The sequence below is a fragment of the Acromyrmex echinatior genome, chromosome 9 (assembly GCF_024713525.1).
Source record: "Acromyrmex echinatior isolate Ae372 chromosome 9, ASM2471352v2, whole genome shotgun sequence".
Lineage (NCBI taxonomy): Eukaryota > Metazoa > Arthropoda > Insecta > Hymenoptera > Formicidae > Acromyrmex > Acromyrmex echinatior.
Window position 1 is genome coordinate 6556609 of NC_141860.1, and position 24989 is coordinate 6581597.

The 24989-nt window shown below is 34.9% G+C and overlaps 2 protein-coding genes and 1 long non-coding RNA gene across 4 annotated transcripts; 1 reads left to right on the forward strand and 2 right to left on the reverse strand.

Annotated features, from left to right (window-relative positions):
- Positions 1-295: 295 nt before the first annotated feature.
- On the reverse strand, positions 296-22113 carry Pka-R2 (cAMP-dependent protein kinase type II regulatory subunit). 2 transcript variants are annotated; one of them, XM_087409885.1, is made up of 8 exons: positions 20774-22113; positions 13812-13903; positions 10282-10365; positions 9455-9561; positions 8912-9173; positions 8531-8689; positions 8321-8423; positions 296-8020 (listed from the first exon to the last, which is right to left on the reverse strand). In XM_087409885.1, the coding sequence occupies exons 1-8, from the start codon at positions 20988-20990 to the stop codon at positions 7890-7892; spliced, it is 1155 nt and encodes a 384-aa protein (XP_087266011.1). In that variant the 5' UTR covers positions 20991-22113; the 3' UTR covers positions 296-7889. The 2 variants fall into 2 exon arrangements, with proteins under 2 accessions (XP_087266011.1, XP_087266012.1); XM_087409886.1 differs by lacking the exon at positions 20774-22113 and adding an exon at positions 15739-16523.
- Positions 9083-9738, forward strand: LOC147908537 (uncharacterized). The gene is made up of 2 exons (XR_015546248.1): positions 9083-9224; positions 9339-9738. It is a non-coding gene; the product is annotated as an uncharacterized LOC147908537 (long non-coding RNA).
- Positions 22114-22261: 148 nt separating the features above from the next.
- Positions 22262-24965, reverse strand: RpL18 (ribosomal protein L18). The gene is made up of 4 exons (XM_011064584.2): positions 24816-24965; positions 24589-24675; positions 23350-23556; positions 22262-22629 (listed from the first exon to the last, which is right to left on the reverse strand). The coding sequence occupies exons 1-4, from the start codon at positions 24948-24950 to the stop codon at positions 22360-22362; spliced, it is 699 nt and encodes a 232-aa protein (XP_011062886.1). The 5' UTR covers positions 24951-24965; the 3' UTR covers positions 22262-22359.
- Positions 24966-24989: the final 24 nt, after the last annotated feature.

The window sequence follows — 24989 nt, forward strand, 5'->3', positions numbered from 1 at the left end:
TCAAGGAAAGAAATCAAATGTTATAAAACAGAAAATTAACTACAATTATTTAGACATACTGCTGTAATAAAGTGAGTATTACACTTATAATACGATAAAAACGTATAAGACTAAAAATTTGCAAAAGATTTTTCATAAAAATTTTGCACTTTGTTTTCTAATATTGTTCAGATACTAATTTAATTATGTTCCAATGTATGATTAATTTTATCTACATTTACTCTGCCATTTCAGTGGATTAAAATTACAAGAGGAAATTTGGCAATTCTCGTAATACGCAAAACATTCAGCTTCATTTTTCATTTAAAATAATTTATTTATAGTGACGAGAATCGAAAGTGCGTAAACGTGAGTTACCAATAATAATAAATACAATAGACTTCTGTACAGGTCCATTCATTTATTATATTCTCACTTTTTATTATGCTATCTATTTATAGTATACCAAGTGTATATTGTTGTTCGCTGCTCGAATACAAACTCGCATCCGGTTATTTCATATAAGATTGTACAACGTACCGGGGCGTTTGCCAGAAAAATAGGATCACCCGGACGATATTTTGCAGAACCACCGAATGAGTATACAACAGTAAGAGGCGAAGCCTCGCGAATGGGACACGAGAAGTTTCCTGGCGAACTAAATATATATCCTTCTATAGAATTCTTCATGCCGAGATGAAATCACGACGACTGTGAGATACGGTGTTATACGGGGAAAATATCAAATGCCCCGCTACTTAATCTCGGGCAGTGACGCTGTGTGACAAGCGTGTACGAAATGTTAGCTGATCAAGCATAAAGGGAGACACATCGAATATTTATTTTCCACTGTATGCATCTGAGATTTGACTTTGGATTACAACCGCGCTTAGGCTCCATCGCGAAAATACGCACATGAACTTCCGAGCTCAGTTTACGCGCGTCGAGTATCGCGGAAAGGATTTGGAAGCTGTTTAAAGGGAATGTTGTGATGATAAAAGTGAATACAATAGCGAACTGCAATGATGACTATAAAAACGCGAAGATCATAATATTATGCAATTTAGGAGGTCCGCTTTGTGTAAATTGCTCTCTTTGTTCTGTTAAGCACAACCTTTAAAACAGCATCCAATTTTTTTACGACAACCTGTACGAGAAGATAAGTATAATGATAATTACATCAACTGTATGCATGAACAATCTCATTCGATTAATTTCAGTTTGTCAATATGGCTGTGCATGTCAGTATTAGTATATATTATTGAACATATATAGATATGCTATTGAGAATCTGTTCTCCACTTTTATATCGAGCAGAGAAATATTTAGAAAATATAAACTATTAAATATTTAACAAGAAAGAATTTGGCATGATAATTAATAATTAATTAAATCAGGATCATTTTTTAAGAAGATTCGAATCTTTTAGTTTCAACGAACGTTATATGAAAATATATCTAAAGACATTATTTGCTACAAACCGTCAAATAAAATATATAATTCAACGAGAAACATAATTAGCTACTAGATATCGCTGAGATACAAGCACACAAAGGCGAGTTTTCTGATTTTCAATTATCGATTGGGCTAGCTTGAGCTATATAATGTAAGCATAATTGTATTACATCATAAATATTACAACACTGCGTCTGCGACGAGATTTGTTTTCTGTATAAATGAAGTTATATATATTATCGGAAAAATAAAATGAAACTAGACGACATGTGACGCGCGTCTTACAAATTTATATTACAAAGCGTGCGCACACAAATACTCGTTCAATTTGCCTTTGTCCTTCGATTATCATATTACCTCGGTTTACACTTATCTATTATATATGTAGATAAACCTGCTGCTCAGCATACAGAAATCTTTAGTAAAATCTTTACTTCTCGATATATATATATATATTAACAAATTATATATGGACATATATCTGCATCATATCGTACAATAAATCGGATCGTGCGATTGCGCATTCGATTTTAGATTACTTCGAATCATATCGCTGCCAGGTCAATACATTATAATTATTAGAATTATACCCGATCAGACCAGCTGGAAACGAGTGTCGACATACATATTGATATTTTATATTATATATATATATATATATATATATATATATATATATATATATTCGTATATTTGCATGCATACCCAACGTGTATATGTATATACACTTTAGATATATATGCTATATATATCTAACAATTGTGTACAATATACTATATATATATATATATATATATATATATATATATGCACATATAGATATAAAGTACATATACATATATACATATATATATATATATATATATGCATATATACACATATTTCGTTATACAATACTATAACACATTGCGAAACGAAGGGGCGTATCATTAAGTACGTATCATTTTGTAATTTACAACAGTTTGTTATACCTAAAAACATTCCTATGTATGCGCATGTGTCGTGTATAAAATCTATTAAATGTACAGGGGGAGAGGGCCGCATTCCAAACAATATTATCAAACATATGGAGTACGGACATAATAATGGTTCTATATACGCACGTTTAAAAGAAACACTTTGCGGAGTCTTATTAAAATATAAAATAAGCGATATGTATACAGATATATCGATTATTTTTAAAAACCGATTATGTATCTAAATGTGTGTCACTTTTCTCTTTTCGTCGTTTCTTTTCTTTCAAAGATATTAAGAATTTTGACACACCAAGCGGATACGTCGTCGAACGGATTACAAAATGAAAAACATTCTTTGAAGTAAGCTTCGACGTGGTTCGCTTTAAACGGCACGTATAACTCATCCGAAAAATTTACTAAAAGACTTACATTACTAATGGAACACAAGGAGAACCATTCTGATTCGCTATATAATATCCTTATATAATACGTTCAAGCAACGTGTACATAGACACATTTTAAGGCTAATTATGTATTCTAAATTTATTCAATATTCACATACAATCAGAGAGGTTCCTCTTTATCATGCTTTGGTTCGAAGACATAATGGAAAATGGGACATAATGGGCACACGCGAAGAGAGAGAGAGAGAGAGAGAGACGTGTACACTTCTGGGCACTTCAAATGTCCGAATGTTTGCCCGATTGTTTTTATTTAATCGCATATAGGAAGTGTACTCCTCTTTTATTTTATTCTAATTGCACGTAAGCATCTGCGACGCATTAACTTATATACTGTCACTGTCGAAAGAATTTAAAAGCATAATCTCTTTTTCTCAAAACATTAATATTAACAGTATCCATTTATGAAGAAAGAAGTACAATATGATTAAAAAACGTAGAAATTTTGATATTTTAGTAAATATCAAATAAAGATTTCTAAAAGAAGAAATAAAAGCAAAGTATCAAGATACTATTAATAATACAAATGTTCTTGTGATAATACCGGACGATTGTCAGCACGCAATCGAGTTTGAGATTCGTATTGCTTTCCTTAAGTGCTTTCTTTAAGTGCATTAATGCAAGGAATTGAGACTTACTTAAAAATTTATGCAAATATTTGTCGAACCGCACATGTGTAGCTCTTGTAGAGCTCTTTCATATAATTTCATATAATGAAATCATATATCTTTCATATAATTTCATATAAAGTTTTACGGTGCACACACGTGAAAATAATATTTAAAATTACCGTGACACACAGCAGGGGCAGTAAAGTTATTAGTGCGCATGACATTTTGAAATATACAGCGGATTTTTACATCGGCGAAGAATATGTTGAAGATATATAGAAAGAAGGAATAGGAGTAAAAGTAAGAGAAAATAGTTACAAGCTCAACTGCTCCTTGAAATTGGTCCGATGTAAAGTGCACTGTTATGTGCACAATGACACGTTGCTAATACATAATAGCTACTAACAATACACTTAATAAATTAAAAACATTAGGAATATCGTTGCACAAGGAAAAACATAAGCCAAACATAAAAACTAAGTATTACTGGCACATTATTAGCCATTACGGATATATATCCGTTAATTCGTTATCTCTCTGATTCGATACATGCTATTTGGTCGGAAACATTTCTCTATGTCGCATATCGCTCTGGACTAGAATTGCGATGTAGCTAATGATGGACTGAAACAAGTGCTTTGAATCATTATGAAAGTTTCGAATTATTTCGAATATTATTTAAAATAAAAAGTTCTTGAAAGACTAATGAAAAGATAACTTTAAAAGTTTCCTTAGTTTTAAAAATCTTAAAATATTTGCGTTTATTAAAAGTTTTTGTGATAAATGTATATGGCATGTATATAAAATATGTGTATATTTTTAAATTAAGAAAATAGTTGAAATTATTCTTTGTATAAATCATATTGGTAATGTTAACTTAAACAGTAATTCACGTACTCTTTGTTATAACGTATTTTGTTTAAATATTGAAATATAAAATTAATTTTTCTTGCTATCAAACCACTTTTTAAGAATTCATTTTCTTTTAACATTTTTTTTTTAAGAATTTCAAAAATTTTAATGATTTTTTTAAAGACTAGTTCTTTAAAATAGTGAAACTTTACTAAAACTTATAATTTTCAATAATATTCGAAATCATTCGAAATTTTATGCTACTGAAATTGTTTGAAAATTTGTAGGAAAGAGAAGTGAATGCCCATCGATATAATACATGAATACATAATAATATTATACATTGCTGGACACAATGACAGAACACCATGAAAAAATTAGGACACGAGTTTATATTAAATATATGACAATAAAAAAGTTCAAATAATATTTTAACAAATGATATTTGTGATCAATTTCTAATTGAAAGAGAAACAATAGGACTTTAATTACAAGACACTTTCTTGAAAGTGTCTTGTTTTCTTGAAAAATATTTTAAATGAATTGTAATACTTTTTCTTGATTAATAATCATTATGAATAAATCTTTAAGTAAGTTACTTAGTTATCTTATAAGTAATACTTGTCAATGTCTTGTCGCCCATGTGAAATCGTAAACTCTTAATTCGCTAACGTTATTGACTTACAAAGGCATTTATGAAAAGTTACTAAAGTGTCTAATCGTTTTATCCAGCAGTGTAGATTGCGGATATACAACAAAATCTGTATCTTCGATTTTTCACAAATCTTTCTTCCTTTGAAAGCAGAAAGACGAAGATCCAGTGGCACAATAAGGCATACTACTGTTACAATATTTATCCGTAGGACATATTTCGATATATTGCCTTTAATGACGATAACATGAATTATACAACTATTGGAGAGTGTAAACTATTAATAGCAACTATTAATAGTAACAACATAAATTAATTACTGGCTCGATCATCATATACACATGCAAACACATTCACGCTCATACATAAACGACAACACGCAACATAGATAAATCTCATGATAGATACATACAGCAATGCGAATTGGACAGATTCTAACTTCAATACTTCACACTTAATTTAGCGAATGTAATCTAACACAAGTAAGTACTTATGCGTATTGAGTTTACTCAGTATGCGAATTAGCTCTTTTTTTGTTTTTTCTTTTTTTTTTCTTTTACGATACGTATAGAGTTTCTCGTGTCCAACAGTCGAGTCACTTTTGTTAATCCATTAAAATTTCTGTCTCACTTACATTTAGAGATACGTTGATTGAATCATTTAAAATAAATTCAGTTTGATGCCTCGCGAATTCGATAATGATTATGATATTCTTTTATTTTTCTTGTAAGAGATTACAAGAAAGGAATGAAATACTCAGTCGAAAATAATATCACAGCCTGGAGATTCAGTGGAAGACTAAAGATATTATATTTCAAACAAACTGTTTTTCAATTATTAACGTTCTAAAGTGTGAATTATTTTCAGATTGCGTATTGAGATATCCATTGAATCAATTTAACTGTTCACTTGAAGAATTCCACGAGATTTGATTAAGCTGTTAATAAAAGAATAAGCCGTGCACGGGAAAAAAAAGAAAAAAATTAAGACCATGCAAAGTGTCAGTGTCGTAAGTGAAGAATAATTGATAAAACTCCTATATAAATAATTGATTAACAATTCCTATGCTATCCTCACTTTGTTTTACTTTCATACTAGTCTCCCTTTTCTCCCTCACACGATTGTGATATTATTTAAAAAGCCCTGCCGCTTCATCGCGAGATTCAGTCATGTAAATACCATAATAAAAAGTATCTTTTCTTTTTTCAACCGATGTAATTGTCAGAAGAGAGCGTGACAAAACACGGTCATAAAAAGTGACTAGCATTCGCACTTGTTCATACTATAATTGAATCGATTTTCGACTGGACTTTTATCACCATGATAGATGTATATCGTCATATACATAACGTGTCTTGTACACATGTAATAAAAATAAGTTGACGGATTCTCGTAATCAATCCTCAAGTTACCATTATTTATCAGCAAGACACACTTGAATTTAACGTTGGCTTAAACACGCGGTTATCTTTTTGCTAAAATTCATCTAATCTGTTTCATGCAAGTACAAAGTAATTAAAAAATGTTATGCCTCTTTCTTTTCATTTAACATTTGTATGCAAGTTGCTATACATATTTTCTTTTAAATTACTTTGTACATATACACGCGCAATGTACACATTTATTTCGCATCATTCGTATATTTCGTATATATCCGTATATTTAAGTCAATTTTAAGGCTTCTTTAGATTCGGACTTTCTATGCATCTTTTGAGAGTACTCTATATCCGAAATAGAATGCATTTATATACTACTCTGGCGTTTATCAATTTTTATTAATAAAGAAATATATACAATTCTTTTCAAAATTTACTTTTATTAGAAAATAATAAAATTTAATACTTTTTTAAAAAATCTGCTATGTGTGTAATACAAATTACTAATTTAATCGTAAATAATTATGTAAAATAACATAAATTAAAAAATTATTTCCATTATGTGCGTATGATGCATATTTGTGTATGCATATGTGCATATTTATTTGCGAAATGCATATTTAGTATTTGTCGCGAATCATAGACAAAATCTTGATTGTCTGATTTGATATTTTATCAAGATATTACATTGTTAAATGGATGTATCAAAGAATATTGTACAATTCTGCTTTCATTAAAAATGGCAATGTTACTTTCATTATCTCCAAGAGTGATATGTATACATATACATACATATATATATATATATATATATATATATATATATATATATATATATAGGTATTTCATAGAAATCTTGCAAAAGATTTATGTCAATATTCAAATACTAATATGGTTCATTTCTTTTATAATCTATCTTTTTTTTTGCCAGAGAGTAGCGTTAGAAGAGCATTCGATTTCGAATATTTTAGATTTCTATGTTTTATAAATAGTCACTGATTTGTTTAAAAATGGATAATGCACGAATTATGTGTATGAGCATATAGATTGAATACACTGAGATAAACTTGAGTCATTCTGGGGATAAGTTAAATACTATAATAATGCTTGTTCCTAGACCTCAAAATATTATATTGCGGTCTTTCACTGGGGGGTAATAATAAATAAAGATATTTATTTCGCAAACGATCGAGCGTAACAGAATGCACTAATACTCTCTTTTTGATCCAATACAGTCTTAGAGAATAGTCATTAATACCGTGTTGCTACGTTAAACACGCGCATATAATCGAGCAGCCTACAGCTTTGTTCAATGTGTGTCGTAAGTATAAACTTGGTAACTATTATCGATGAATCTTAATCGGTATACGTCTAGGTGAACAGTCATACGAAATAGTTTACTCCGAAATGATACCCGAAACATGCGGGATGAGATTCAGAAGTAGGTGGTACAAGTTCTTTTGTGCTTGTTATATATTATATGCTGTACGAAAGGGTCGCGTCCTTTAGTACAGCAGTATGGCGACATGGCTCTGCCCAGAAACAGTTCATCGAATGTCAGAGATGTTGGTTTTGCTGCCAAAAATTTTGACTAGTTGTTCTTCATAATCGTCGATATTACGTTTCATAAGTTCCATACACGGGCCAAGTAAACGTTCGAAAGCTTCAACGTCCAAAACTGTAAGCGTAAGGATAGTTTCAGTAAATGAAATAATCATTTTAAACAAGCAAATTGTTATTTGTATACATCCATTAAAATATGGCATCCTACATATAGAACATTTCAGAATCAATTTAATATACAGAGAGAGGGGGAGAGGGAGGGAGAGAGAGAGAAAGAGAGAGAAGATATCACGACTATCTCTCATCATTTAACAAGCCGAAGCTGCGACGAATATCGATATTCGCAATTACTCGGCACAATGTTATTGATTACCTATCAATTCAGGAAACGTGGGCAGTAATGAAATAAACTTACATGCCAGTTTGATGTCTCCCACAGCGTAGGCCGAAGCGGCGCGTGGTTTATGCGTCACGAGTGCCAGCTCGCCTAAATAACCGCCAGCCGGAACACGATTAATCTGTAGGATATTAAAGATCCCGAGTTAAGTAAGAAGAAAATTTTCTTGGCGCTCGCCGTCGACGTAATCGGATCGTTTTGCGGGATTAACGTATAATATAAATGTACCTCAATTTCACGACCGTGTTCGCCGAGTCTAGTAATTCTAACTACGCCATCCTCGACGAAATACATTCCATCTGCGGTATCACCCTGCCTGATTATTTGCTCGCCATCAGAATACTGTTTCGGTACAAGGGCATCCGCTAAATTCATCCGCTCGTAAGACTGGAAGAATTTAATACGCTGCAAATCTCGTAGGAGTTGATATTTTAAAAATTATTTCTTGTTTTTATTTAAATATTTTTTTTTAACTAGAAGAGCTTTTGATAAAGAAGATACACAATATATATTTTATCTCAAAATAAAAACATGAAAACTACTTAAGATTTAAAAAAAAACATTCGAAACTTTTAAAAGTAATTATATAAACAGTTATATAATACTTACTTCCAGAGACTTTAACATCGGCACTTTATTAATAAGATTCTCATACATTTTACGCTTTTTGTATGCAGATTTAAGGAGAATACGTCGGAAAGTTTGTCTATCCATGGCCCAAAGCGTGCCAGACGTAATAGCTTTGACAGTGGCTGCTCTAGGCATATTGTACAGAAGAGCCAATTCTCCGAAAGCACCACGATTATCGTAAGTGTGAATATGATTCTCTATTGCTGTGGCGAGATCTTTGACGTACACCTCGAACTTTCCTCTGAAACATGAAATGCGCCAAATAGAGACGATCGGAAATGGAATATAAAAGGTTATAAGACAGTTATGTATATTTCTGTTTTGTCTGGATGATTTTAAATTCCGAATAAAATGAACAATCAAAAAATAATTAGATTACTAAGCATTATTGTTTGAATATTTTCAGCTCTGAATAAAAGCACTGATCGACTGTGTGCATCCCCTCTTGGTTCACTGGATCTTCCCGCTGAAGGGAGAAGCCTATCGATACGTTAACTGTAATATATAAAGAAAAAGTATTACCTCTCGATCACATAAAAGTTGTCACCATCGTCGCCCTGCCGGATAATAAATTCTCCCGGTTGAACGATTTTTTCGAACATTGCGTCCAGTACGTCCGCCATTTGTTCCTGCAAAAGTAATTTTATTATACACGTTTAAATACGTTTTAGCGCAATATTATCGTCCGGGATTTAAAATATCGGCTTTAATATTGTAGTACGCAAGCAGGGGGAGTAACGTTAATATCGCGGTGATAATCGATGTACGTGCTTCTACGTACATAAATACATTTATATACATATAAAGGTCTTTCATCATTATACATGTTTCCTCCTAACATAATTGATTCTTGGTCAACAAATCAATTTTTACGTGAAAATTTTTAGATCTCTCCTGTTTTCATTGATTCTCCATTTGCGAATTTTGGATAAATTGATGTGTATAACTGTTTCGAATAAAAATTAAAGATTATAAAACAAATTGAGAAATGAATATATTTATAAAAAAATATTAAATATATTTAAAAACACATTAAATAAATATATTGAAAAAAAATATATTAAATACACATATATTAAAAATAAATAAAATATATTAAAAAAGATAACTGTAACGTTTAACATTATCTACTAGTCAAGTGATGACCAGTAATTTATATTTAAATGCGTCGCTAATGAAAGAACAATTATCTCAATTATGCGAATCGTTTTGCTGGCAAAACCGATTGCTTTTAATGAGAGATTATTTGTGATTTTCTTGGTATTTCGCCCAACTGGCGCAGATATATCAAGTCGCTTATACCAATCAAAATATTTGCGATCATGTTGAACGCACTATGTTTAACTTACCTCGTCTAGAGCGCGAAACAGGAGTATGTTCTTAACGCTTTCACCGAGCCTTTGTCGCTGCTCATCGCTCTTTGGATGGACCATCTGAAATCAATGAGTTGTATGAAGACAAAATGAAGTTTGGGTAAAATGTAGCTATAGACAAAACTTCTAAATTCCTTATTAAGGCGCCTGTATAATCGAGACATCGTCGCTTCGTTGTCTCTACAGAGAAAATTTCTTTCTTTGAATGAATAATTAGAAAACGATTTGATGTAATCTAAACAAGTGAAAACTATATGAAATATAGCGTTTCGTTCATTCTCGTTCATGTGCAAGAAGCAATATTATTATCTAATAAATGAACACATGTATGGAGTTATTGTATTTAATCATTATATCGATATATTTACTATATTTAATAATTTTGACTGCTTATTCTTAAATTAACTTCTACAAATTGTGCAATAAGGTCTTCCGAAATTCTCTGTAAAAGTTACAACGAACAAATTCAATAGTTTAAGGTTCTAGAACTTGAGATATTGCCCTTTATGTTGGACGGTGAACTTTGACCTCTCCCACGCTTCGCTCGCTATTATTTCAGAGATAGAATGCATGATCGTTTTTCAGATTTTAAAGATTATCAAGCTGTACGATTTTGCATAGAGCTCCTAGCAAATTTATTAATAATAAAAACGTCACAGGTCACATAAAAGTTACGCAACGAAGCCTTGTTATTTTCTAATATAATAATAGCGTAAAGTTCAGGATATTTAACGTCTATATGGTACCTTTAATGTCTAGAAGCGTTTACGAAGTGCATAATTACTATAACCGCTATACATTTTCTACGCAGGGAAACAGCCCTGGAGTTAAAAAGTTTCATTCTTCAAGAGGGCCCTCATCGAAGCTGCTGTTAATGTTACGTTATTCGTTTAAACCTTAATTCTTCTGCTCGTAAAAAGCCGCGCCTCTGCCATTAAAATTATTCGCCTTTAAAACTTCTCACTCTCTCGTCGTTGGCTAGCGACTTGCGTCGTTATTACGGCCAGCAATATCCCTCGTTTGCAGCAAGTGCATACGCGATAATCGGTCTATCCACAAGAGCGGCTGGTTCTTTTGTTTCGTTATCGTCATCAATTGTTACATACAGAAACGATCAATTTCGCAGGGAACCTCCTCGTTCCCATTACCGACGTGTCCCATCTGCCGCACTATTGTGAAGCCGGGCCGCGTGTATCGTATATGATTAAAACTTTACCGAGGGTCAACCGTTTGTCGACGTTTGCCATTTGCAAAACTGTTATTTCATCGCATGTTTGGCGCGTTATCCTTTCTTCTATCGCGCATGGTGTTCTGTTTCTCGTCGCGCGCGCAATATGTTTTAACGATAGAGCTTTTTCGATGCCACAATTTAAAATCAATTTTTCCACTTTCGCAACTCTTCAGTGTTTTCATGCATTTGTTCAATTGCCCAAAGTTAAAAATTCTATTTTTTAACTGAAGAATTTAACTGAGTGTACATTTTTTTTTTCTATTCGAAGTCCTAAAATCCTTTCGATTCGCGTAAAGCTTTTCTTTCTTGTTCATAACGTGGATATTATAAGCGCATCTTCGCCAAGGAAAAATCGACTCCAAATTGACCGAGAAATTCACCGTTAAAGAAGAACGAGTGAATCTGATGTACCTTTTATCGTAAAACGGTTAAGAAGACTTCACATACGTCGAAGTTGTCTAGTCTCGAAGTCTCGGCCTTTCTAAAAATCGCGAGTGTCCCAGTTTTCTCTGCTATTGTTCTAGTTGTCGTGACATACAGAGAGAAAATATGATCGGTCGGCCTGGCCTATAGAGAGAAAGAGAGAGAGAGAGAGAGAGAGAGAGAGAGAGAGAGAGAGAGAGAGAGAGAGAGAGAGAGAGAGAGAGAGAGAGAGAGCCGATTTTCCTCTTCGTATAACCAGCCACCACGGAGTGACGATAATCGGATTCACCGGGGCTATCTTTGTGAAAATGCTCTCTCTCTCTCTCTCTCTCTCTCTCTCTCTCTCTCTCTCTCTCTCTCTCTCTCTCTCTCTCTCTCTCTCTCTCTCTCTCTCTCTCTCTCTCGTCGAGAACCCGACCCCTCGCAAAACCCCTTACTACCCTACAAATACATACATACACATACATCGTACACGCTCCTTTCTCCCTCATTCACGGCGCGTATGTACGATACGTACACACGACGATGATGCATACATACATGTAAATCACGTCCGTGCCAGGTTATCGAACACGAGGCCTGACGTCACAAAGGTACATCGTCGACCTCGCATCGCCGAGCAAAGTAACTCTTCGTTCGCGTTTCGTCATTCGCGCGGCAGCAGGCCGCGAGAGAGAGAGAGAGAGAGAGAGAGAGAGAGAGAGAGAGAGAGAGAGAGAGAGAGAGAGAGAGAGAGAGAGAGAGAGAGAGAGAGAGAGAGAGAGAGAGAGAGAGAGAGACTGCGCCAGCTATGCTTTAATAGACTGTGATATATATTATGTACCTGTATATATACACACACATATACACGTGCGGCGTATAACGACATTTCGTAACGAGAGGAAAGAAGAGAAAGAGAGAGAGAGAGAGAGGCTCTATTTTCTGCTACCACCGAAAAAAAAAACCTAAACCTCCGTATCAAAGAGGGGAACGTTCGTCATCGCCACTTCTCGTCGAAGCGAAATGTCAGCGATAACGAATAGTACGTGCGAATGCATTATAGTACGAATGCGTTATATAAACCCGTTCTCTACTTGCGTGGTTACTTTGCGTCACGTCTTCGGGTCGACCGATTTTAGATTTCCGTAGTCCACTCCAAGAAAATAAGTAATTAACGAGACGCGTAAGAGCGCGCCTTCGATTCAGCATCACGCCAAAAGTGGGAGACCCGACACCAGTTTCGATATTTTAATCTAATTCTAATTTTAATCTAATTCGAAGCGAAAATATTGACTTTATTAAAAAGTCAGCCAAGTCTATTTTCCCGTATCACGTTTCAGTATATTCACGCGGAATTTCCTACGTCAACACGATGTTTCCTTCGGCCGAACACGTATTTTTGCGGTCTCGACGATTACTTACGCAGCTACAATTGCCGCATCGGTTTTCGCCAATTCGACGGACGTGACAAGCGTAAAAAATGCATACCTCCAAAGCCTTCGTTGCTGGGAAAAAAATATTAGCTATTGCAACATCTGATGATACAAAGTCTAAAAGCGACGGCAACGTGATGTGACGCATATCGAGAAGAGAAACGGCCAAATGACGTTTTGGGACGAACAAATCTGCCGTCGTTTGAGCAACTATCAAGCCAATAGAGCATCATTATGCGTACTATTGGCGCGATTGCATTAACAGAATTTATCGTGGCATCGATACGTAATTTGTTTAATTAATTTTTTTTTTTTTTTTTTTTTTGGAAAAATATGACGCGAGACTTCGCAAACGATGCGTCATTCGTGCGGTCTCGTTATCGAGAACGTGCGTAATAATTCGTGGAATAGTAACAGTAACACACGTGATATATATATACCTTGAAGCCGTCATCCTCCTCGTCCTCCTCGGGATTGTAAGTCTCAGCGAAAACGCTCTTCCTTCTGGAAGCAAATCGGCCGACTGGTGGCTCTAAAATACAAAAGAGACATTTCGATTAAACAAAGACAAAATTACTATTAAACTGAGAAAAGAAAAAATATATGGAGAGCAATTAAATTGATCAAATATCAATTAATTAAAATGTAAAACAAGGTGTAATTGAAGAAGAGCGATGAATGGCGCAGTTTACTCTGGTCCTTAAAAACGAGGATAATAGAAAAAGGAAAAATTCGACAATATCGTTCAATACGAATGATTTTTAGTTTGATCGACTGCGACAGTTTGAATCTATAAATATACAATTATCGCGATAATAAAATGAAGGCCCATGTTTTATTACAGATGACAATTTTATGCATGTTTACTACGTCAAGTTTAACATTTACGTAACTGGACGATTGTATTTTCGAGAGAACAGTCTCCAAGAATTCGACGTGGATTGCAAAAGTCGTCGCGTAAAAAATGATCTGTCGTTCAATTATGTAAATGCGAAACGCTGCGTGTTGGCTCGTTTAGTTAGCTACAGCAAAATCCGGTCTCCGCGGTAATAAACGAAGGAGGAATATAGACAGTAATTTTCGGAGTTTTAACATTAGCATTTTGAATGGTGTCACAGAGAAATATCATATCCTTTTAGAGCTTTATGCGACAGCAGTTTTTGTTGAAGTTTCATTTTCGATCTTTTTGCAATTTGTGATAGAGACTCGTTGAAACTTTTTTTTTTCCTTTAATGACATACTGTCGACGTCTTTCTGAAGTGTTGACCTTTTCGTCTTGAAACACTCCGCATAAATCGAATACGGATATTGAACGCAAACTCGTATCTATTTTTCTTCCAGAGAATTTCTTTATATGAAAAAAATTCTGTTCCGTCGGTTTACCTCATCCCAATTACAAATATATTTTCCCGCTAACACGTGAAAGTTCTTCATGAAAGTTCTTCATCTTGAAAGTTCAAAGATTAATAACAACTTACTCCTAAAACTTTTTTTAAAAATTAATGATATCTTTTTTCTTCCGCGATGAAAGATATCATGAGAGAAAAACACATGGAAAAAAAAAGATTTCGTTAAAACAACTGAAAACTGATTCAGTAAATCTACGGTCATAATATACTAACAGCCAGTTTTCTATATTAAAGCAACAAAGTTAATTATATAGTTGAATGAAATTAGGTAATCATATTTGTTGTAAAACAACTTTCTAAAATTAATCTAATATATAGATCAAAATTTTTTGATGAAACATGCTAGCTAAAGCAACACATATTTTTGCTACTATGAAGAAAATATTAGCAATTTTTATTGTTATATTAGCAACTTTTATTGCAGAAAAGGATTAGCTGAATTATCATACTAATAATTACTTAATTTTCGTATTAAACCATCGAATCTTTTTAGTTATAAATGTTAGACTCGCGCAACAAGCTTTGCTGAATCACCCAATCCTTTCTCAAATTTTTTTCCGTGCAGTGCAACTTTACGCAATTAAACGCGATTAAAAAACTTATGTTATTTTTTCAAGCAAATACAGAAATTTATACATTTCTATTACTCCTTTCAAATGTAACAAAGTTTTTATAGTGTCGCGAAATCTGTCATACATTGAAAAAAAAAATTACTAATAAAAAATAATAGTTAAATCAAATTAACTCAGCGATTCTTATATCAAGTAAGTATATATATGTTTTTATATTTAATAAACATTTATTTAAAATTATCCAAACAATCAAATTAATTTAAAATAAATTTAAAAAAATTTATATAATATAATATTTTTTTCAGTGTACGACTCAAAAGTTTTGTCTTATGTCTCATCATTAATTTAGACAACGGAAACTCCGTGGTGTTTCGTTTTTTTCGCACCTCTGTCATCCACTGGCTCGATGACGGAGATGAGCGACATTTGGTCCGCAGAGGAAAGAAACACACGGCAGAAACGTGCACGAGGAACACGTTCGTCCTTTTTGGCAGCACGTTCACGCTCACTTGTCACGAAACAAGAAATATCTGTTGTTATAGTAGACGATACCTCGTATCTACTATAACAATAACTAATTCACAGACACGATTTTATCACAATATTACACTAAGGTAAGAAATTTCGACGTGGTACGAAGTAAACGGGACGCGCGGTAAACAACTCCGGAACGTAGCATTCGTGTACAGAATAATACAGTCATAAATATTCAGGCGTTTCTCTTCCTTTCTACTCCGAGCATTTTATCCAACAATCGTGAGTAAACTTTACTAAACAGTCAAACTAATCAAAGGAGTCGCTCCGATGCGCGAATACATTTACGAGATTCGTATCCGCGTTGATCCAACGTTCGCGTTTCTCCTTCGAAGATGAGAAGATGAAATAAACGACGAGGAGCACAGACGAAGAGGATGTGCAGTCGCGTCGTACTGACGGGACGAGATCGCGGTCGCCGGCTAAGCGCTTGTATAAAGCGCTACACGAACAAATATTGAACTATATCGAAACCACCGCGCATCCGAGAATCTCATCTCGCGACAGCGCCTGATCGGACTCGACTGGACCGATGTTGGTGCAGCTGAGCGATTGAATTCCTCAAATCGCGCGCAGGTCTCGAAAAGTATGAATCGAGTCGATCTGAAGCGGTGTGTTTGGCGAAGTGTTTGGCGGAAACTTCAGCGAAACTTCCAACTAAACTATAGGGTGAGTGCTCCACTTTGCGTGCGTTTTTCTTCTACAAGATTCTTCGGACGCGCATCTCCGAGATCGAAGCGATACTCCCCTTCCTCGCCTCACGTGACAATAATAACCGAGTCCAGGCCTTTCGTTCTGGGGGGGTAGAAGGAAAGGATGGTGGAAAGCGCGGAAACCACACGCGTGAGAGAATTTCCGGAGGGGGGGGGAGGGGGATCTCGATCGATTATCACGACTTCAATCTGAGCGAGATTAAGAAACGTTTGAACAATAATGAAAGGGAAGTCACGAAAGTTCAGAGATCAAAGTCTGGGATAATTTATTAGTATGTGTTACTCGAGGTGAGATGTAAAACGGAGCTCAATTAACGCTAAATATTCCTGAAATATTCGTAAAATGTGACATTCCAAGAATATTCCGGAATATTTCGAAATATTTTCAGATTGTAAAAGCAACAATCAATAAATCATTAAATATCCATTCATACTCGTTACATATTCAGAGAATATTCTATATACAATTATAATTTTCCCAGAAATTCCATGTCCGAAATGTCTCTGAATTAACTTTAATTTTTAAACAAAACTGTACTGTCACAAAAACACATTTCATTTACTTTGACCTTGGAGCCCAATTTTACAGTTAAAATGCTCGCTTTACAGTTAAAATGCTATGACCTTTATATTCTTTCCTATACGATTATATTTACGAGTAAAAGCAACATTCACACTCTAAATTTTTGAGAATAAAATTCACTTCCGAACAATGGTAGTTGCGTTAGTTCAGCAGAAATGAAATTTTCACTCTTAGAAAGTGAAGAAAAAACTTTAAGCGAGAATCAATTTTTAATCTCTGAATAATATCACTCTCCGAAAAGAGAGACTAAAGATAAATGTTAAGTTTAGTCCGCCCACATCCAATCTTGACGAAATTAAGCTCATTCGAGATGTCTTTACTCACAAAACGAATAAATCTGGCAGAAAAAAAGCGTCGTTTTGTCTTGCGAAGCGAAATATTAATCATTAAAATTGACTTTTTAGTAAATTCACTCCTTGAAGGGGTGAAATGAAATTCATTCTTGCCAGACTTGCAACTATCACTTTTTTTTTCTTGAAGTGAAAACTCAAAAATTTAGAATGCAAATAATCGTTTATTCTATTCATACAACGCTATATATTTCATGAAATCACACCTTTCCCAGAAATTCCATATTCGGAAGTCTCTGAATTAATTAAACGCAATTTTACTGTCAGAAATTTTATATATGCTTTCATCTTAGAACCTAATTTTGGGGAATTCACTTCACAAGCGAAATGCAGGAGGATGCGTTCAGAAATTATGTACAGATAACTCTGATGTGCACTTTTGTTATAGTAACATAAATTATAGCGACGTAAACTATAGTCTAGAATTATCTAGGTGTAATTTCTGAACGCATCCCTACGCTTTTCACACCCTTTCCCTTTTTATTTACGAAGTAATGCATCTTCGCTATTACAACCCTCTGTCGTCGGGGATGTGTACTGCTTGCACAAGAAGTGTTTATACAATATTCCGAATATTTCATTAATATTTGAACATTCTCTGTGAAAGTTCTTTTATTGTTTTAGAATATTCGGCATAGAATAATCGGGAATACGAATCGAACTTTTCATGAATGATGTGTTAACTGAGGATATCACGATGAACGGCAAAGGCGATCTTTGCTGCCAAATAATTCGCTCTCAAAGGAGTCTGACAGTTTATTATGATTCTTGAAACGTAATAATTTTGTAAATTGAAAAAAGAAGAAAATTAAAAAAATAAGCAAATTAATTATTGTAGATGTTGACTAGATGTTGTCTATCTAGATATTTAATAAAGTTATAAATATTCCAGTATAAATTCAATAATTTTGTAAGTTTCACTTTTGTGTAGTGATACAGAATCTAATTTGAAACGAAGTGAAAATTACGAAAGCAAATTCACTATATAGGTGTTGTCCAATGAAGTGATAAATATTCTAGTAAATTCACTCACTTCTGTAATTTTCACCTCGCTCCAAGAACCGTAATAAGTTGTCCTTTGTATGTGGCAACAAGAAAGACAATTTATATAAATAGTAATTAGGAAAGAGAAAAAAAAACGCGTTCAACAGAAAAAGGCTTTGTAACTGTTGTAAAATTTTTTAATATGACTGATTTACATTTTGATCCAGTGAGTAAGAACGAGACCAACTATATTAAAGAATTTTACAACAGTTGCAAAGCTGCTCTTTTCTGCTGAACGCAGCCATTGATGAAGATATACATTGATAAAGAAGAAGAAAAAATATTAGAACATCTATTTTAGTTCTCCCGTAGTGAAGTTGTTCGCCGAGACGTAATAGTTGGGGAGTTTAATAATCCGTGCAATTTTATAAAAAGGATACTTCGTGTAACTCAGGCAGGAATCAAGAATATCTTCTTTTCGCCTGCTCGACAGTGAGAGGGATCCAATAATACCCCAAAAGCATTTATCTTTCTATCGCGAGTCTCTCCGAGAGATTTAAGGAACTTCCTCCTTGATTGGGTAAGAAAGGATCGGAAAATTGAATCAATCTGAGAAAAAGGGAGAAGTATTGTTTTTCGTGAAAGAAAGAATACTATAGAAGAAAAAAAAAGAAGAGAAGAAAGAAAGATGTTTAAACTTCGAATTCGATACTGACTAGAAATTGCATGCGAATAGAAGCATTTCGATATCACATGCATTTCTCAGTGGAACATCCCAGCGTTTATTCAGACATACATTTCGCACTGCCATTACGTGCGCGGCTCGTTTAGAAACCGATTCCACTAATATCGTTCAGCACTAATCCCACATAATTGCCCATATTACATCACCAACGTTACTATCCCGAGGGGAAAAGAGGAGACTTGGTCAACTAATCCCGGAATTAATCAGGCATATCGGTGGTCGAATCCAGACATCCGTTCAGTGGATGATCACCTGGTATCGCTAAAGATATCGATCAATTGATGCGTTCAGCAGAAAAAGTTTTACTGTTATAAGATCTTTTAATATAAAACCCATTCTACAATTATGTAACTATAATAGTTGTAAGAATTGGCTAATTACAGTCGAATATTTTCCTAATATTTGAGTGTGATTGGTTAATTCTTACAACTACAATCATTTATTACGCTTATACAATTATAGAATGGACTTAATTAGTTCTTGCTTTCAATTCCTCCTAATTCTTCACTGAATCTAAATGCATGTTTTTTTTTCTGTTGAACGCAGTCATTGAGAAAAAAAAGGACAGACAAAGAATACGGCATGGAAATGACCGATCGCTCAATTTTATTAAATTATTATCACCGTCTATTACTGGTAAATTACTGATATTATATATGCTACATTATATCCGGAATCACGACATTTCTTTTCTCCACCCACCTGTCCGTCTTTTACCCACCCCCGGAAGGAAAGTGAGAATCGAAACCGCGACGACGAGTCAATTGACGTTGGTAGAATCGACCCTGCACGCTTAACTTACAACTGATATCGATTGGAGTAGCTCTCGACCAGTTCAAGCTTGACTCTACTAACGTCATGATTGACACTAATCATAATCAGTTAACCAAGCTATTCGTCACTCTATACCTGTACAAACAATGTCTGATTTTTTTTCTCATAAATTGAAGAGAGAGAATCGCTTAATTTCTCGAATTCGAGATGACAGTAAAATCTTTACTATCGAACAGATTTTTCAATAAGTGCCCTGCCGATAATTTATTAATTTAATTAAATTAAGAAAAGTTAACGGGACACTGTTGTAAACAAAATAGAAAAATATCAAGGAATCAAATCGACTGATATTATTTTGGAACATTGACTGTAATATGCACAAAACATTCTTTTCATTTTAGATTTTTTAGAAGATATATTTAGTATCGATTTTTCTCACATAGAGAATTATAAAGATGAAAAGTCTTCCACTTGAAAAATTTAATATGGTCATAGTTTGTACAATTTGTTTTGGTCATAAAGCTTCAGAATGGACCTTTATAGATTTATCCATCTTGTTTTTACTGTCGGTTCCTGTGAACAAGCATTATTGACAGAATCGCCTCTAATCGTGAGATACCGTGAGACGGAAACTGGGATAGATAGATAGATAGAGAGAGAGAGAGAGAGAGAGAGAGAGAGAGAGAGAGAGAGAGAGAGAGAAGAGAGAAAGACATCTCGCCCTCTCCAAAGACTCACCTTCATCGACAGACTCATCCGGTGTGGACGAGCAGGTCTGACCATCCGTATGGATAAGCTGCGTATGCCGTGCGTCACGTAGCCGCGTAAAGAAGTCCACAGCGTAGTCGATGATGTCGCCGGGCTGCTCCAGCAAGTAGCTGATTGTGAACTCCAGCAGGACGTCACGCAGGTCGTCCGGCACCGTGATCTTACCGGCGTTACGTTGGCAGCTCATCTTCCTATTCCCCCGAAGACGATCGCCGATTTAGCTACCACGAGAAAACGTCCTTTCTTTACGTCCTCTCTTTCCTTCGCGCGTTTTATCCCGCTTCCAAATTTTGGGGGCTCGACGGAAGCCTTCGAGTTTCTGCACTTCACGCAGCACAGCCGAATTGTCACGCGCTACAGCTACACGTCACGGATTCTCGCGGAGTCTCTGCTCGCGCGGGCAGCCGAAGCGAGCAGCGATCGGGTACCGGGGACAGAAGCTAGAGCCGGAACTAGAGCAGAAGCTTAGAGCCGAAGCTGTAACTGGGCTTTAAAGCCGGGGTCGGGGATAGGAGAGGAACGAGGAATGCTCGACGCGTCGTACTGCCGCCCACCTTCGACGCGCTGCTGCTTCGCTGTCGCTGCCGCCGCCGCCGCCGCCACCGCCGTCACCGCCACCGCCGCCGATGGCCCGCTCTTCCGTCGCCGTCGCACCGCACCGCCGGCCGTTCGTGCACCGGCAAATCGTCGCCGTTGCCACCACCGTTGACAAGCCCCGCTCGCTTCCCGGTGCACCGAGCTGACTATCGACGACGGGGGGGCTAGCTGCCTACCGTGACGACGCTGCGCACAGTCGCGCCGAACATACGACGAGAACCTCGACCAGTCCCCAGAAGACACGAAGAATGAACCGATCGCGGTCGCTAAAATGGCGACTGATAGCACCCGCACCCGCACCTCATCGCGCCGCGGATCGCACGACGGGATGTGCGAGTACTCACGCCAAGTTCAGATCGAGTCGAATTCGATTATTCTCGTCGAGTTCGATTCGAGATGAAACGAACGAACGCGCGCTTTATCTCGTAAAGTTAGGCGCATGTTATCTCTTTATTGTAATTGTTAGAAATCAAAACTATGGGTAAGTATTCATAGCCGATTCTCATATTCAAGATCGTTTTAAGTAGTCTTAAGATATCACGAACCAATTAGAGGGACATAGTATCTTAAGGCATTACTTAAGATGATCTTAAAATAAGAACGAACTATAAATACCGACCTATATTTCTGTTAATTAATATCACAATCTGTTATTTATTTTTTAATTTTATATTTAATATTTGACGAGTATCGTACGATTGTAGATATTAAAAAGCTATGATTGAACAATAAATTTGTATAATGTATTTTAATTTATAAATTCAATGATATACTGTGTAATGAAATACATGGAAGTTTCTGATAAACTAGAATAGAAAGTCTGGTTGCATAAGAAACAGCACAAGAAAAGAGAATGAAAAGTTGTTATGAAGCAAATGTTTATTTTTCAGCCACTTGACCGCGTGAAAAAAAAGATTACGACTGATAGAATATCCGTCGAAGTACGTGTTACATCAATCTTATTTCTTATAACCGCAGCTGCGTCTACGGCCTCTTGCCCGTTCGAATTTTCGACCCTTAGACCTCACGTAAGGTTTCGTATGAGAATGTGGTACGCCAGGAGCCAGGCCGAAGTGTTTAACGCTCTCGCGAGCATTACGCGGTCCCTGCATTAAGACTGTACGGCTTCCAGTCGGGGAGCGTAATGCCAGCTGATCGAACGTGATGATCTCGCCTCCATTTTTCAAGATGCGTGCCCGAGCCTTCTCAGTGACACGTAAAGCGCATACCTGCAAAAATCAATTACCATGTAATAAAAATTTAACGCCAGTATTCATAGTCAATTCTTATTTCAAGACAGCTCTAAGTAATGCTCTAAGTAATGCCTTAGGCTAATATTACATTCATGTTTTTTGTTGTACAAGTTTTTCAAGCCTGTTGATTAGTTACAGGACAAAGAGGTTCTTGGATCTCTCTATCCTGCAGCCAATTAACACGCTTGAAAAATTTATTGTACAAGAAATGTGATATCAACTTTAAAGTGCCAATACTGTTCTGTGACCGATATATTCATAGTGTATTCTTATATTTAAGATCATTTTAAATAGTCTTAAAATGTCATAAATCAATTATAGAGCTGTATTAAGCTAATATTATATTTATCGTATAATAAATTTTTTAAGCTGTTTATTAGCTAGGATAGAGATATTTGAGAGTTTCTTTATCCTGCAATTAATTAAAGTACTAAGCATAAAGATATCCTTAACTAAATCATGGAATGCAAGTCATAGGTCATAGTCATAAGTCATAGGTCACCACATGTTTTGAAGTAAACATTGTGTTGACCTACAACTATGACTCATGTTCCACTTTTATATTCAGGTGTTAACACACTTGAAAGATTTATCCTATGACATACAAAAATCAGCCTGATTAATATTTCTGCAAACAATCTTAAATTAAAAAACAGACTATGAATATTGGCCTTAGATATATTTGTAGTCATTTACCGTCAATTTGGGGACTTCAAAAATCCTAGCATCGTCAGTGATTGTACCGACGATGACGGCAACACAATTCTCCCTGTTAGGTTTCTTCATAAACCTGACGATTCGCGCCAATGAAATTGGTGGTCGATGAATTTTACTCATAAACAATCGTTTCAATATAATTTTATTGAACTTTGAATTTGTTCTTCTCGCCAAGAACCGATACAGCTGAAACAAAGCATTTATTAATTATCTGTGATTCTAATAAACTTCAGAGGCTTTCTACAATAAGTCATTAGTAATAAATTCAAAGTCAAAAACTAGAAATTCACCAATCAAATGTGAAAAGAAGTGACTGGTTTCTAGTTTCTGATTTTGGATTTATTAGTAATGGTTTATTAAAAAGTCTCTCATAATTTTCAAATCTATAGCTTCTTTTAGAAACTTAATAGGAATACATTTATTAAAAACTTATATAAATTATTATATAAAATAAGTATATCATCAAGCTTCTATAAAATTTTGTTTCCAAAAAAAGTTTTGCAATTAAAGAATTTCAAATTATAATTACAAAATTTATCTAAAAATGTATCAACTATAATAATCGCTCTTTTATGTTGCAAATAAGCGAGATAGGATAGTTGACAAATATTTCTCTAGCGAACTTTCAAATTGAATCAGGTCTACAAAAGATCTGACACAGAGTGCAGTTCGCAATCATGAAAACTGATTGATAAATCGCCATATACAATCATTAATAACAATATCAGTCATTTGTACTACACTGAATTAATACATTAAAGTTTGCTTTATATAAAGTATCTAAATATATAAGCACAATATAACTAAATTTAACAAAATAAAATTTTAAATAATACATTTATTCTGCAAAATAATGTAACATCATTATTTTGTTTAAAATATTTATATGCTTTTACACTCAGCTTTGCTGATTTTATATATAGCAGCTTTAGTATGTACTAATCTCGTGCAATAAAAGTGATTAAATTCGTTATAAATCTCTTTCAATTCATTCAACTGACGAGTATAAATTAAGAAAGATGTACGATGATAGGAAGCATCTTGTCACATTTAATCATGCTTGAAAACTAACCTCAATAAGGAACCATCACGACAGACAATCGTGCATTATTTCTTACAAAATTCCAACGGAATAATGTTTCTGAGTAAAAGTTTAAGATATATACTTCGCTTCACAAGAACTTACTCAGTAAATAATATAAAAGGTAAGGCATTTACCTTGACGAGAAGTCGTAAATATACATCTTGCGACTTGGGTTCCGTTCGTCGCACCTTCCGATCATGCTTATGATTAATATCGATACCCTGCGAAAAAAAATACTCGTCATTAATTGAATCTAAACAGTTTAATGTCCTGTAGTCACGTTCATTTATCGCGATTAATAAATAGCGGCATAAAATTGCCCGATTTTTTAATCGAATCGGACACTATCACACCATCTTACCATTTTGATAAACCGGAAAAGAGAAATAGTCGCGAATGAGTTGTGCGATCGAAGACGGCGGAAATGACAGAGGGCGCACATTGGCGGTGACACAGTCGGTAACAACGAAGGTATTATTACCGACAGTAGTTCCATCGATACGCCGTAACGTAGATGTCGCTTTCAACGGACCAA